This window comes from Phoca vitulina, unplaced genomic scaffold (genome assembly GCF_004348235.1).
Source record: "Phoca vitulina isolate PV1807 unplaced genomic scaffold, GSC_HSeal_1.0 scaffold23, whole genome shotgun sequence".
Lineage (NCBI taxonomy): Eukaryota > Metazoa > Chordata > Mammalia > Carnivora > Phocidae > Phoca > Phoca vitulina.
This window is the reverse complement of record NW_022589726.1, coordinates 3068197-3084745: the sequence shown is the minus strand read 5'-3', so window position 1 is coordinate 3084745 and position 16549 is coordinate 3068197. Positions and strand designations below refer to the sequence as shown.

Below are 16549 nucleotides of genomic sequence, written 5' to 3'. Positions count from 1 at the left end.
TATGGGTGTGGCCACTTAAATAACAGGAATAATCTGGATTTTTTAAACAGCTCATGGGTGAAATAGGTGAAGGTGGTCAAAAGATACAAACTTAAAATTATATGATAAATAAGTCCCGGGGATGTAATGTACAGGAGGGCGAATATAGTTAACAAATCTGTATTGCTTATTCGAAAATTGCTAAGAGAGTAAATCTTAAGAGTTCTCATCACAAGAAAAAAAAGTAAATGTGATGAATGTTAGCTAAACTTACTGCGGTAATCATTTTGCAATATATACATATATCACATCATTATGTTGTACACCTAAAATTACTACAATGTCATCTGCCTATTAAGTCAATTTTTAAAAATAATAAATAAAAAGAAGCTCATTGCCTTATCTTGAGATAAATTTTAAGGATGTACACCTGAGCTGAGATTATAATGAATTTTGAATAGAATCTGAACCTACGCGTTTGAGCAATGAGTCATGTTTTAAGTCAACTTTCAGCTGACTATCACCTAAAGTCTTAGCTGGTCTTGATGGCAGTCTGTCCCGCTGCCAGTCTTTTGTCCTCTGAGATACAGATGGCATATGTCAGTGATGCTGTAGGGTTACGTGGGAGACAGTCAAGAAATAGAAAAGTAAAAACAGAATAAAATCTAATTACATGGAGTTTCCCTTAAAACAAAAATTGATTGAGTTCTGCCCAAAGTGGCTTGTTGTTTCCTGTGCCAGGAACTACTGTGCAGGCCCAGCAGGAAGTGTGCTATGGAGCGGGATCACATTACACCCTTGTTTTATGGTTCATTTCACTTATTTAATGCAATCCGAGAACCTGCAAAGGGAACATGTTAGAAGGAGGGAATGGGCTTTTTGTCTTGTTTGTTTTGTTTTTTTTTAAGTTTCTTTGAATCAAAACATTTGTTTTTACAAAGTGCTTATAGCCCCACAGAAGCAGGACTTGTAGAGTTGCATGGGGAAGACATTTCTCTTTGTCACAAAATTCAAAGCAAGACATGAAGTTGGGTTATGTCTAGGGTTGAGTTATGTCTGTTTCCTTTGCCGTCCTACTCACATAATTTTAAACATGAAGGATTACCAGCATGCCCATGAATGGTCTAAATCATTTTGAATTCATATAAGCTCCTCCTAGGGTCTCTAATTTGATAGAGAGCCCAAGATGGGCGGGGTGGGGGGTGGGGTGCTGGTAAGAAATATGTTTAAGATGCAAAATAGCAATTCATTTGTCAAGCAAAAGAATGAGTTTGTTGGGCTGTATTGCTTGAAAATGTGCGAAGGGAACAGCTGGATTCCCTCGTGGTGGCATACACCGCTCCTCACGTGCTGTCTGTTTTCCTCTCCAGAGACCTCAGTATGAACAACATCAGTCAGCTGGCCCCGAATCCCCTGTACAGTCTCCGCTTCCTGGAGGAGTTGTAAGTATCCCCGTAGTCGCGATGCGTCCAGTCAACACGGAGCACATTCCTGGGTTTGCCCCTCATACTCACTGTGGGAACCAGATAAAACAAGGCAAAAAAGCTGTCAGCACCAACAATTTTGGCACATGAGGAAACACTTAGTTGGGAGGGGAGAAAAAAGGAATTGCCTAAGATTCTGGAAATCAACTTATGAAAGAGTTGACCATGAGGCTACAACTTTCTAAGGTGAGCCTTGAGCCAAACAAATTAAAATTTTAAAACAAAGGCTGTTTAAGAGTGCTGGATGTCTCTTTGGAAATAGTTAAGCAGCAGGATATTGAAAGTTTGAATACCGGTTCATGTTTATTAAAATAGCAAGTAAGGCCATAATCAAAACCAAAAACTGCCGCTTGGTTCAGGTTGTGACAGGGAGAGTGGAGTCCACATTCCGTAGCACCAAAACTTCTTGTCCTAATCACTTTTAATTACTATTTTCCTACTTCTTAATTTAGCTTCCCTCACGGCTTGAACAGAAAAACATGAAATCCACAGAGGACTTAAAACTGGGCTCTCCCAAACTCACCGCAAAAAAAATAAAAAAATAAAAAAGGATGAAGCTAAAATTAGCTAATGATACACAGAGGAATCTTGATTAAGTCTCGTAATCACTTTCCAGAAGATGAAAAAGAACTGTATAATCCAAAAATCTGCATTTAAAAATTCATTTGATCCTCTTACCCTTTGGAGTGATGGACACTAGGGGAGCCGTGTGCCCTCACAGTCCTCATGAAGAAAGTTTGGCACCATCCCTTGAGTACATCCTCTGACTGTTGATTAAAGGAATTGTGTAGGCAATGACCTCTTTTGAAAATACTTCCTTTATAAATCCTGAAGTCAGGGTCCTATCTGAGGAGTAATTTAAATGGTTGATGCACTGCGTGATCCACCATGGGAAGTGGGAAGAATGTTCCATCATAACCAAATTACACCGCATTGATCTTTTCCCTTTTCAAGAGGATAATATTCTCAAATTTCTCCCTTTAGGGTTTTATCTATATTTTTGATGGCCTTATGTTTTTAGCAAATGTTATTGTCTTACTACTGAAATCAGTTGAATATATGCCCAGGTTGTTATCCAGGAATACGGTGGGGAAGCTCAGAATATGAGGCTGTACAGCAAGTTTTTATCATTCATGGGTTTTCACTCTGGGCTGTCCATGCTCCTCCTTTCCCCTCTTCTCTTTTCTCTCTCGCCACTTCCACAGCTAAAAAGTAACTTTGGTCAGGGCTGAGTCCTTGTCTATCTTAGTCATGGCTTGTATATGATAAATAATCAATACATTTTTGATGAATGAATGCATCCTGAGAAAGCAAAACATGTAAAAGGAGCTTCTCATCCAAGTTGGCTTCCTTAGAAAAAAGCAAAAGACGTGGTAGACATTAGCCAATATTTCTAAAGATTACCTTTAGCAAATTTCAATTAGGGTTTTTTCCTGATTTCCATCCTTCTCATCCTCCCTTCCTCACCATAATTAAAACACGACGCTTAGTCCTATGTATACCCCTACCCTGTATTTTGAAGGTGTGTATTTGCTATGATTTCCTCTGTCATTTCCTTACACTAACCAATGGCACAAGGCTTCCATTCTGTGTCAACATGCACCTCCATTTTGTTTTTTTTTAAATTTTTTATTGTTATGTTAATCACCACACATTACATCATTAGTTTTTGATGTAGTGTTCCATGATTCATTGTTTGTGTATAACACCCAGTGCTCCATGCAGAACGTGCCCTCTTTAATACCCATCACCAGGCTAACCCATCCTCCCACCCCCCCCCCCAGAACCCTCAGTTTGTTTTTCAGAGTCCATCATCTCTCATGGTTCGTCTCCCCCTCCGATTTCCCCCCTTCATTCTTCCCCTCCTGCTATCGTCTTCTTTTTTTTTTTTCTTAACATATATTGCATTATTTGTTTCAGAGGTACAGATCTGTGATTCAATAGTCTTGCACAATTCACAGTGCTCACCATAGCACATACCCTCCCCAATGTCTATCACCCAGCCACCCCATCCCTCCCACCCCCACCACTCCAGCAACCCTCAGTTTGTTTCCTGAGATTAAGAATTCCTCATATCAGTGAGGTCATATGATACATGTCTTTCTCTGATTGACTTATTTCGCTCAGCATAACATGCTCCAGTTCCATCCACGTCGTTGCAAATGGCAAGATCTCTGAATGGGAGAAGATATTTGCAAATGACGTATCAGATAAAGGGCTAGTATCCAAAATCTATAAAGAACTTATCAAACTCAACACCTAAAGAACAAATAATCCAATCAAGAAATGGGCAGAAGACATGAACAGACATTTTTCCAAAGAAGACATCCAAATGGCCAGCAGACACATGAAAAAGTGCTCAACATCACTCAGCATCAGGGAAATCCAAATCAAAACCTCAATGAGATACCACCTCACACCAGTCAGAATGGCTAAAATTAACAAGTCAGGAAACAACAGATGTTGGCGGGAATGCAGAGAATGGGGAACCCTCCTACACTGTTGGTGAGAATGCAAGCTGGTGCAACCACTCTGGAAAACAGTATGGAGGTTCCTCAAAAAGTTGAAAATAGAGCTACTATACGATCCAGCAATTGCACTACTGGGTATTTACCCCAAAGATACAAATGTAGGGATCCGAAGGGGTACATGCACCCTGATGTTTATAGCAGTAATGCACCTCTACTTTAGACCACAAACTGAATCAATAAGGAATTCACTTCCCCAAGGACTTTGTATAATAGAATTCCTCCCTCGGTGACCCAACTCATTGAAAATAACTACTCTTTCTTCATGAGGTAAATGTCAATTCTGTTCCAAGGCCAGTTTTTCAAAAGATCATTGAGAAAAGTCAAGAAAAAAAAAAAAAAAGAGGGAGGGAACTACCATTTGAAAAAGATATTTTTCTGTATTGTCTTATTTTTATATCTGGAAACTCCATTAAGTGTCTTGACCTTGGAATCATGGAATTTCAGAAATAGAGGGGACCCTTAAAGGGCTATTCATTCTAGTTTTTCATTCATTCTGTTCTGGAATTCCCTCTGCTGAGCGGGCCAACTTGCAGAATTCAAAAGCTAGACCACTTTCTCATATATAATTCTGTGTTGCATCTGACTGATGTTTCGAAGACATCATTACTCATTTCGTGGCAAAAGGGGATAGTATTTATAGAACCTGGAAAAATAATCAACTCTGCCTGGTTTATTCTTTTGTTCCCAAGGCTAATTTTAGGGTGTTGTATTTAAAACAAAACAAACCATAACAAAAAAGTACCTGTTTTGCAGAGCATTGTGATTATGCCTCTGTTATGTTGCTGATAATTTCTATTAGACTTAGCAATGTGTAAGTCTATATTCTCTTCTAGAGTATAAGATCTTCAAGATAATAATATATTATCATTATAATGACAACAATAGTAGTTTACTCTGTACGGGCACTGTTCAAGATGCTTTATACACATTTTCCCACGAATCCTCCTAACAACCCCGTAAAAGTAGATATTCTTATTATTCCCATTTCGAAGGTTAAAAAAAAAAAAGATGAAGTACAGAGAAAATAAGGAACTGGTTCAAGATCATGCAGTGGGCAAGCATGCATGGTCAAACCTGCCTGCAGAAAGTAGAGGGAGTGTTAGGAATTGTGCGTAGTTTTCGTCTGTGCATTTCTTTTCTCTAATAGTACCTGGAACAGTGGTTTGCACAGTTGAATCCTTGAAAGTGTTGTTTAAACCGAGTTTTGTAATGATAGTTCTGTCATATATCTGTGTCTGTCTGTGCATATGTGGAGGAATGAAAAAGAGAGAGAGCTGTCTACCAGGCAGGGTGAAATTGGATATTCAGGTTATTAATTTCCAACCATCACCTATTATTGGCTATGGAGAAGTATTACCAGAATTTTCAGGTGTAGACTACCACCAATTTAGCATTGCTCAACAGGTACAAAACTTTAGTGAATATTTTTACAAGTGCATGCATATACTTAAGCAGCTTGTTTTATATAGTATATTACCTGAACTAGCAAATGACAACCATACAGCTAGAGACAGGCATTTTTTTCCCCAGATTTTTATATAAATTCTGGTTAGTTAACATATAGTGTAAAATTGGTTTCAGGAGTAGAATTCAGTGATTAGTCACTTACATACAACGCCCAGTGCTCATCACAAGTGCCCTCCTTAATGGCCATTTAACCCATCCCCCTGCCCACCTCCCCTCCAGCAACCCTCAGTTAAGAGTCTGTTTCCTGGTTTGTTTCCTTCTCTCTCTCTTTTTCCCCTTCCTGTATGTTGTAGATACAGACATTTAGATATCTGTCATTGTGCATGTGTGTCTTTTGTTATGACAATAGAGCACTGTTCTAAAAGTATTCTTTCATTCAGTTTATTCAGCTCATCTCTATGCTTTATCTCTTTAGCCATTAAATAGGAAAGTGCTACTGATACTATTAAGGATATTAATAAAACTCCCACCACAAAACTCAGTTTTTAAAAATCACTATTAATAAAGGCAAGTTACCGCTCTTCCCATTCACACTAATTACCCCCCACTTAATCATTTCCCTAGTTTAATTCATTTCAGTATGTTACAAACTGTGTGGACAGCCATGATTCATCCCTCCTCCATCCCACCCAGTTAGACTACTGGGTGCTCCCCAGGTTTAAAATCCTCTAAGAATCCATAAAGCCCTAAAGGTACTCACTAAGTCAGTGTTTAGAAATATATGTATATTATAACCCTGGAGAAAGTGACTGCCTGAGGCAAATATTTGAGAAGAATAAAAGCCATCACCGTTAATGGTCTCCTCTCCCTTAACGACATTCTGGAATGCTTACTACCTGGGCCACGTGTGTTGGCACATTCAAGTCTTGTTTATCCTCTGTTACTTATTTTTTTTAATCTACATGGTGACCAGACGTGCACAGGCCAAATGTCCTATTTTTGCAAGGGGAAGGAGAGCCTTTTCCTTTTGGAAAAAAACAAAAACCATACCTGAGTGTGGCGAGGCTGCGCTGTGTAGAGAGAAAAGCGCAGTATCTAAAGGCAAAGCCTGGGACTCTTGTCTCCTCTCTGCCATTTACTAGCTGATAATCCACTTGACCTCCCTGGGCCTCAGGGGATAATGGGAGAGCTGCCCTGCCTGCCTTTTGAGATATTTCTGAGAATCGAAAGAAAGGATGATGAGAGAACTTTGCTAAATTCTGATTCACCTACTGAGCTGTATTAGTAAAATGAGAGCACCTTCGAGAAGATTCTAACCTCCTTCTTCCCTATTTCCTGAGCCTGATTTTGCAGTAACCCAGGGATCCAGGACTTGGGAAGGAAAAGCTATTTCGAGCTGTGAGCTTTAATGGATATACACGATCAGTGCAGAATAGTTCTTTACCAAGTTTTAAACATCCTGAGCGCTAATTGCATTTCTCTCCAACAGTGCTCTCTCAGTTCTGTTGATTCAGTTCTACCAGGGATTTATGTTAATGTTTGCTATTTGGACAAATAGAAGAGCCTACATTTGGTCCCTCAGAGTGTGTTCAGATGTTAGGAGCTAATGGCAGAGCGTGCCTAATGCTGACATCTACAGGTCCCATTAAACTTAGATTCGTAGTCTGCTTAAACCAGAGGGGGAAATGAACTGTTACGATTTTAAACAGTGTGAGTTGAGGGCCTTTGTTTCCGAGTAGTAGTTTAAAATCTTTCCAGATTCTAATGCTATTGGAATCAAATACTTGATTTAGCCGTCAAGGAAACACGAGAAGCTCTAGGGAGGTCTGTTTTTAAGTTACTGTTGTTCCCTGGAACTATTTGCTCATATTATGGTTGGCCTTGAGGAATCTCTATATAAATCTCTATATAAATAGTAGATACCGATTATTGCAGATGAAATTTGTAATGAGAAATACCACCAAACTTCCTGAAAGCAGAATCTACGCTTGTTACTTCTACTTCCTCATCATGTTGCTGAAAATGGTGAGAGCTGTCCTGCCTGCCTTTTGAGATTTTTTTCTGAGGATCAAATGAAATGATGATGAAAGAACTTTGGTAAACTGTAATTCACATATTGGATTTGTTAGTAAAGTGAAAACACCTTCATGCCCATGAATGCTCTTCCTGCCCTTTGGCTTTGTCACAGTGTTCGGTCTCTTGTCTTCGTAGATCTGGCAAATGATGAAAAATGCTGCCTCTTGGAAGCTCTTTTTCTCTAATGTTATTCCATGGCAGTTATTTTAGTTCTCTTCCGAATGTCTATCCATATAGCTGGAGATAGACATTTAGATATCTGTCCTTGTGTGTGTGCGCACACGTGTATGTATCTTTCATTATGACATTTTGGGCAGTGTTCTGAAAGTGCCCTATCTCCAGGCTCCTCTTCTTTTTCTCTTTAGCATCCTTCCTCCTCCACTCCCAACTCCTATAAAATGTAGACATTCCCCAGATTATTGCACTTCGTTTTATTGTCTCCTTTCTCAGGTACTTTTCAGTTCATTCACTGAATACATATTTACTGAGCCGCTAGGAACGTAAGAGAGAATGGGACCTGCTATGGTTCACTCACTCATTCAACAGGTCCCCATCCTGGGGGAGCTCACATTCTATTGGAGAGACATAGTAAGTGAGGAAACTAGCACCGATGATATTCGATGATTGTAACAAGAGTGATGAAGAACACAAACACAGGTAGAGAATAAATAACAAGAGAGGACAAGGAGGGAAAGCCTCTCTAAGAAGATGACATCTAAACTGAGATCAGGAGAATGAAGGGAAGTTGGTGGTCTGAAAAACTGGGGTAGAATATTTCTGGCAAAAGAATAGTGTGAGTGGAGGTCTGGAAGTAGGAAAGACCGTGACACGTTTTCTGGACATGGAAGAAGATCGTTGTGGCTAAAACTGAGTGAGAGGGAGAGAGACTGACATGGGGTGAGGTTGGAAAGGAAGGCAAAGACCTGACCGTGCAGGACCAGTCAGGCTATGTACAGAATTCAAATAAGAGCAATGGAAAGCCACTGGAGGATTGTGTACAGCTAGTGAAATCATAGGGTTTATGATTTTAAAAGATTTCTCTGATTTCTGTATGCCAAAGAGATTGGGGACTTACAGAAGCAGGGGACCTGATAGGAGGCTACAGACCCATTAGGAAATGACTGTGGTCGTCTGGGAAAAAAAACCCAAGAGTTAAACTATTTTTGTTAAGATAGATGACCACCAAATCAATATTTCTAGTTCAGATTCATTTTGTCTTTGACTGATAGACCAGTGGTTCTCAAAGTGTGGTCCCCGGACCTGCAGTATTGGCCCCACCTGTGAACTTGTTAGAAATGCAAATTCTATGCCCCGTTCCAACCTAGTGAGTCAGAAATTCCGGGGATTGGGCCCAGGAAGCTGCCTTTAATGAGCTCTTCAGGTGATTTTGATGCATGATAAATTTGAGGGCCACTACTCTAGGCGAGTGGTTCTCGAATTCTAGTGAGATCAGAATCATCTGGAGGGCTTGCTAAACCATACCTTGCTTAGCCCCACCATAGCGTTTCTTCAGTGGGTTGGAAGTGGGGGGGAGAGGGGGAAGATGTCAAGAATTTGCCTTTATATCACATTCTCAGGGATGCTGACACTGCTAGTCTAGGGACCACACTTTGAGAATCATCTGCCAAGTGACACTTCCACCTACCCCACCAATACTTGAAAACTTAACAAGTGCAGAACCAGATTGACTCGTCCAGCCCCCCAACAAGCTTTTTCTGTTGCCTTTCTTGCTTGCCATTGGCATTCTTATTATCCAAACTTGAGATCACTGTGTCTGTCCCTCACTTCTTGTGTTCTGCAATTCTTTCTCTCTCACCCCCTGGTATCAGCCAGTTTCCAAGATCCAGAGTTCATAATTCCACACTGTCTTCCCCATTCATTTACCCTATTTCATCACCACGTAGGTCAGGTTCTTATTGTCTCTTCTGGATAACTATTAAAACCCATTAACTAATTACCTCTCCTAATTCTCCCAACAAGTAATGAATGAATCATCGTTTCTGGGGATGGAGACCTTGAAGGCCTCTAGTTGATCTTATCAATACTATACTGAGAGAACTATTCCAGAGTTTAACATCCTTGCATATTCATTAGTATCCCCTGGAGCATTTTTAAAACTACTTTACTGGGGCTTATTCCCAGAGATTCTGATTTAATGGGTCTCAGTGGGGACCCAGACAGTATTTCTTAAAGCCCTACAGGTGGGCTGAGACCCACTGGGATATATGGAAGCATCACAGTGCAGGAAGACAATCAGGGACTCATCAGTTGATGGAATATAGGGACCAGAAGGGAAGTCCAAAGGTGAGAGATGACTGTGAGTAGGATTATGAGATTAGGTGCCAGGAGACCCGTGAGGCACAGTCAGTGAAACAGGGAATTCAAGGGGAACAACTGATATTTTGGAGGCAGAAGTTGTCTGGTTCTGGACATACTAGGTGTAAGGTGCCAGTAGGACATCCGAATGGAGATGTCATTAACACAGTTGGAATGTGAGTCTGGCGTATGATGAGTCTGTTCTAGAAATAATGACTACAGAGTTGTCTACAAAGAGGTGATTTTTGGGGCACCTGGGTGGCTCAATCAGTTAAGCATCTGACTCTTGATTTCAGCTCAGGTCATGATCTCAGGGATGTGAGATCAAGCCCCACGCTGGGCATGGAGCCTGCTTGGGATTCTCTCTCCCTCTGCCCCAGCCCACCCCTCTCTCTCTCCCTCTAAAAAACAAAACAAAACAAAAAACCAAAGAGGTAATTTTTGAAGGTGCTGGGGCAGATGAGGACCTTGAGAGAAGGTATAGGCTCTATGTTTCCCAGTGTGGCTCTCTACCCATATTAAAATCACCTGGGCTGCTTATTTTAAAATACAGATTCCTGAATCCTTCCCCCTAGAAACTCTGAGTCACTAAATCTGGGTTGGGGCCTGGGAATCTGAATTTTTGTGGCTTCTCAGGAGATGACAATGCACACTAAAGTTTGAGCACCACCAGAGAAAAAAGAAAAGGTGTGAGGACAGAAACCTGAGTAACATCTCTGTTTAGAAGATGAGAATCAAAAGAGGGGCTAGCAGGAAGAAAGACCACCAGTCATAGTGGTGAGAGCAATAAGGTTGCACAGGATCTGGAGGGCAATGGAAGAATCTGAGTAAGAAGCAGTGAGTACAGTTTTCTTATGGCTTTTAACCCCAGTGATGCAGGCATTTGTGTCCTTATGTTTTTCCTGTTTTAGATTAATTTTTCCTGACCAACCTAAGCTCCAGGTCAACCTACTTTTAACTGAAGTAATGGTTACAAACTCAAATTTTTGAGCCAAAATGCTATGTTGAACCAAATTCTCTTCTGTAAACTTTTCTATGTAAGTGTGAGCAAATAACCTCTCTTAGGTTCATTTTCCCCTCTGTAACAGGGGGATAATCATGTTGTTTAATATGATTTTATAATAATTAAATAGCACGATGTATGTAAAGTACTTAACATTGTGCCAGGCACTTACAAGATGTTTAATAAAAGGTAGATACTACTTGTCTGCTGCAAAGCACTCTACGTGGCATATTGAAAGCACTCAAAGAAGGGGATACCTGGGTGGCTCAGTGGGTTAACTGTCTGCCTTTGGCTCAGGTTATGATCTCAGGTTCCTGAGATCGAGCCCCGCGTCAGTCTCCCTGATCAGCGGGGAGTCTGCTTCTCCCTCTTCCCCTCCCCCTGCTCGTGCTCTCTCTCCCTCTCTCTCAAATAAATGAAATCTTAAAAAAAGAAAAAAGTACTCAAAGAAATTGCTGAATTTAAATTTGATGCGTACTGAAGGCAGATTCTTTAGCTGTTCCTGATCTGGTTATGTGCCTAGCCGGCTGTCTTGGAAGAGTTATGCCAGACCTGTAGCACCGTGGCCAACTGTCTTTAGAAACAGGATCAGATGATCAGTTAGTACCTATGGACTCAGCTACCTGCTCTGGGCAGGCAATAAGAGTCTTTACCTTAGGAATCTATAATCAAATCAGGTAGACTACAAAGAAAAAGGTAGAAAATGGACAGCACTGTATAAAATACGTCCTACAGGAAAGTTGACTCTGGACTGAAGTAATTAAGGGAAGCTTCACAAAGGAGTTAATATTGTGGTTAAAAAAACCATAGGACTTTATGCCCACTGAAGTATTATTCTCTGTTACCCTGAAGAATTCATTTATTCTCTCCAATGGTCTTAGTCTTTGAACCTTGAAATCTGAATATTTTTATCCTAATAATGAAAACAAAATGGACAGTTCATAAATCCACAAAAAAAAGATTTCTGACTGGATTTGACCAATTGGATGTGCTTAACTTTTGGAGGAGGGGTGGAAACCACATTTTTTTGAAAATCACAATTTCTTGAGGCATATTAGGAAAGACACTTATTTCCTCTGATGGGAAGAAAAACAGCTGATAGAATTTCATAATGCTTGCATCCAAGACTGCTAAATAGGCTTCAGCACACCTTACCAAAGATGAATACCAGCGGGTTAAATTCTAAGCATCTGGGCCTTTCTGACTAGCATGGACATCTTATAAAATAAAACCCACCATGGTGAGCTTGGTCAAGTACAACGATGATGCATTACTGTCTGCAGAGATAAGATTAGTAGAGTACATCTGACTGTGAGTTTCATCCTATTTATGTCTAAGTCTTCATCATCCAGACACTTGGCTCCTTTAAGCATAACCCAAAGCCACACTCATCAATGGGGTGGCCCCAAAAGCAATAAGAGCACTTAATCAATAGAGTTGAGTCACGAATAGCCAATCTGAATTGACTATGATGTTGTTTTTTCATATGAGAATATTTTGACACATCGTACAGAAATAGGAGACTTCAGAGATTTTATGTTTAAGTGATAGTTTATAACTATTCAGCTGAATCTCAACTCAGAAGAGTGAAAAAGAAGTTTAGAAATAGTAACAGAGTCACTGAAAATTCATGTCAGAAAATCACAGAGAAGGAAAATAGTCCCAGAAAACTGGAAATCAGCAATTGTCATCCAGAGCTTCGGAATTGGAAGAGGGAGGGAAACTACTCTGCTATCAAGCCTGATGTTAGCCCTCACCAAATTTCTAGAACAAATTAATTTTGTAAGTATAGAATGTGTGCTGTCCGGGTCTCATGTACTTGGTAAAAAAGTTGGAAAATAAAGCAGTAATTTCTAGGAGCCAGCCTGAATTTGCTAAATAGTCAGAAGTGTCTTCTTTTATTTTTATTTATTTATTTATTTATTTATTTATTTGAGAGAGTGGGTGTAGCAGAGGAAGAGGTAGAGAGAAAATCTCAAGCAGACTCCCTGCACGGAGCCCAACTCAGAGCTCCATCTCACGACCCTGAGATCATGACCTGAGCAGAAAATCAGGAGTCTGACTCCTAACGGACTGAGCCACCCAAGCGCCCCAGAAATGTCTTCTTTTAAATCATAAGGGTTATCACATTCAAGTTCATTCTCTCTGATTATTTAAGCAGCCCTGCTGTTATATAACTTCTATGCTCCCTAAGAGAAGACTAGATTACATTTAAATAAAACTGGGAAAGCTACATAAAACCTTTCTGAGCTTTGGTATCTTTACCTACAAAATATGGAGTGTAATAATCTCTGATCTACCTCCTGATATGAAGTATGGGAAAATGCTTTTAAAATGTTACATGGGGGCTGGGGGGCACCTGGGTGGTTCAGTTGGTTAAGTGTCGGACTCTTGGTTTCAGCTCAGGTCATGATCTCAGGGTCATAGGATTGAGCCCCACATTGGGCTCCACGCTCAGCGGGGAGTCTGCTTGAAGATTCTCTCCCTCTGCCCTCCCCCAATGCACACTTGCTCCCCGCTCCAAAATAAATAAATAAATAAATCTTTTTAAAAAATGTTACATAGGGGCACCTGGGTGGCTCAGTCAGTTAAGCATCTGACTCTTGATTCTGGCTCAGTTCATGATCTCAGGGTGGTGAGATGGAGCTCCATGTCAGGCTTCATGCTTAGCAGGGAGTCTGCTTGAGATTCTCTCTCTCCCTCTCCTTCTGCCCCTCCACTCCCCCCCAAAAATTAAATCTTTAAAAAAATGTTATGTAAAAAATAATGATAAAATAAAATGTTAGTAATGTGTAATAAAGAAATCTTATAATAAACAAGAATAAAACAGGAGGGTAGAGGGAGGATGAGGGGGGAAAGAATGAAGGTAAGTAGGAAATGCACATGTAACAGAAAAACAATTTGAGGGCAGAAAAAACTTCTGTGAAAGAACCCTATCATTTTTTTTTTAAGCTTTTATTTATTTATCTGACAGACAGAGACACAGCAAGAAGGAACACAAGCAGGGGGAGTGGGAGAGGGAGAAGCAGGCTTCCTGCCAAGCAGGGAGTCCAATGAGGGGCTTGATCCCAGGACCCTGGGACCATGACCTGAGCCAAAGGCAGACGCTTAACAAATGAGCCACCCACCCCAGAACCCTATCATTTTAAAAGAATAAGTGAAATGAGACCCAGGGAAGTTAAGGGACTTTTATTAAGCTTTACTGTACAAATGGTGAGAAGGGAGAAAACCAAAAAGGGAAAGGGGGAAAAAAAAACAACCCTAAGAATTACAAGGCAAAAGTTTCTCACAAGAACAGACCCAGGAGGCCTGGTAGAACTTGCCAGGCCCTCTCACTTAGCTCTGCAAATGCTCTTCTGCCCTTGGAACTCCGCCAGGGAAACCCACGTTGGAGCATGGTTCCCCGCACAGTAATTTTCCTGAGGCTCTCAGCCAGAGCACAGGGTCGAGCACCCCTTCCACTCACCGTGCACACTCCATTTTACCCACATGCTTCTCCCTCTCCATGCCAACATCCAGAGGGGAAAAATCAGAAATTAGAGGTCGCATCTGATTGCTTTGCTCTCGTCCCTCCATTTTTTACAAAATGAAGTTACCAAAAAAAAAAAACAAAAAAAAAAAACCTTTAGATTTCTTTAGAGATTCAAACTATCATAGAGATTAAAAGAAACATAGACTCTCAAAGATATTTTAATTGGTTGTTAAACACCAAAACATCTACTCATTTGATTCAGTTGAAGAGGCATGTGTCTACTATAACTTGATTTTTTTTTTCTTTTTATGGTAGCTGAGTCAGTAACACTAACAACAGCGGGACAATATGAATCTTACATGTGGAGCAGTATCTTTAAGAATAAAAACATTTTTTAGATCATATAAAAAATATAAAAGTTTTCCTTAATAAGTTGTATCTTATTATAGAAATGAAGATGATGGAAGAGATATTCCCATGAAATAATTTTAGAAACAGGAAAAAAAAATCCAACTCTCAGACAAATGGTATGTGGGTCTCTGGGGTTGGAACATAGTTGCCAGAGATTTGTTAGTTCAGATCGTCACAGGAAAGATTTGTGTGCAGTTCTAATTATTCATGTATTCATTTGAGAGCCGTTTCCCCCCTATAGTCTATATGTATTTAATTTTAGAATTACTAAAACCGTCCCACATGGTAAAGAAATGAGAAGGATCCAATGATTTCCTTAAACTGTTATTTTTTGTCGATGAGATAGATCTTCCACCAGCCCTGCAAATAGCTAAGAGCACATCATAAATTCCTTTAAGACAAACTCCCCTCATAACACAGGTTCATGGTTCCACAGGTTAGTTCTGAATACAGACTCAAGGGCTCTGAAAGTCCTTGCCCAGAAAAGAAAATGCGAGAGAAGTAAGCTAGACTTCAGGAAATGTAACAGAAAAGTATTTGCCCTAACAATAATTTCAACTAATAAAATAAATAGTTTTTACTCCCTCGTTTTCATTTCCAAAGTCAACGTCTCAGGAACCATCGAAGCTACGTGATGACAATGGACACATGAGCAGCAATGGGAGTTAAGCATTCATTTGAAAGCTGTGCCCTAGTATGGTGATTAACATAACATAATAAAAAAAAAAAAAAAGGAAAGCTGTGCCCTAGAACTCCGAAATGTACTGTTGAAGTTAGGACCGTGAACAGGGATAGTTAGGGACTTTTTGGCGAAAATAACCGTTCTTAGTCAGCCCAGTCTGATTAGTTAAGTCATATGTGATCATCAACCAAGCCTGAGTCTGTCTTAATTCACTAAGCAGCTCTTAGTCACACACAGTTCATTACTTCAGTGTTACACGTAGTACTTTGGGTAACTAGGCAAATGACCATGAGTTATAGATAATATAACCATAAATGTAAAATGTTGCTCTTTTTTGGCTGCCTACATGTCGCCCTGCCCCTAGTGGGTTGCCTGGTTGGATTTTTCTTTCTTCTGCACCAGATCCCACCACGTCTGGCCACCTCTGCCCTGGGGCGCTGCAACAGCATCTTCCACCTGAACTGCTCCGGTCACCCCTGTGGCTTCCACTCCACTCTCCCCTTTAAGAGCTCCCATCAGAAGGACCACTTTATTTTTTTTTTAAGATTTTATTTATTTATTTGTCAGAGAGAGAGAAAGCACAAGCAGGGGGGACGGCAGACAGAGAGAGAAGCAGACTCCATACTGAGCAAGGAGCCCGATGCGGGACTCGATCCCAGGACCCTGAGATCATGACCTGAGCCCAAGGCAGACGCTTAACCAACTGAGCCACCCAGGCATCCCCAGAAGGACCACTTTAAAACAGAAGTCTGATCGCATCCCCTCTCCTAGCCAGAGTCCTTCCCGTGGCCTCCAGAACCCTGCGTGAAGTGGCCCTGGACACCTCTCCACACTCCCCGCCCCGGCACTCGCTCCCTGTGTCATTCCACCCCAGCCCTGCTGGCCTCCTCACAGCTTCGGGACCCCCCCCAGGCCCACTCCCAGTGCGGGGCTCTTGCACGACTTTCCCTTCACATACATACCTGCATGTCTCAGGCCTCTGCTGAAATGCCCACTCAGCAGACAGGCTTCCCTGCACATCGGATCTGAAAGAATCGCCCACTGTCCTCCACATTGCTCTCATCCCCTCGCCTTGGATGTTTTTTTCAGAGTCTGTTTTGTGTGGTGGTCTTCGTGTTTCCGTTAATGACCGTCTCTCCACATTAGAAAGGGAGCTCCGTGCGGTCAGCGGCTTTACCCATCTGGGGA

At 41.0% G+C, this 16549-nt stretch overlaps 1 protein-coding gene across 1 annotated transcript in view; it reads left to right on the top strand.

Moving 5' to 3' along the window:
* LGR5 (leucine rich repeat containing G protein-coupled receptor 5) overlaps positions 1-16549 on the top strand; it is a 123080-nt gene that overhangs the window by 53203 nt on the left and 53328 nt on the right. Inside the window, exon 2 of the mRNA XM_032420955.1 lies at positions 1350-1421. Coding sequence (XP_032276846.1) covers positions 1350-1421 — 72 coding nt within the window. The remainder of the gene's footprint in view (positions 1-1349; positions 1422-16549) is intronic.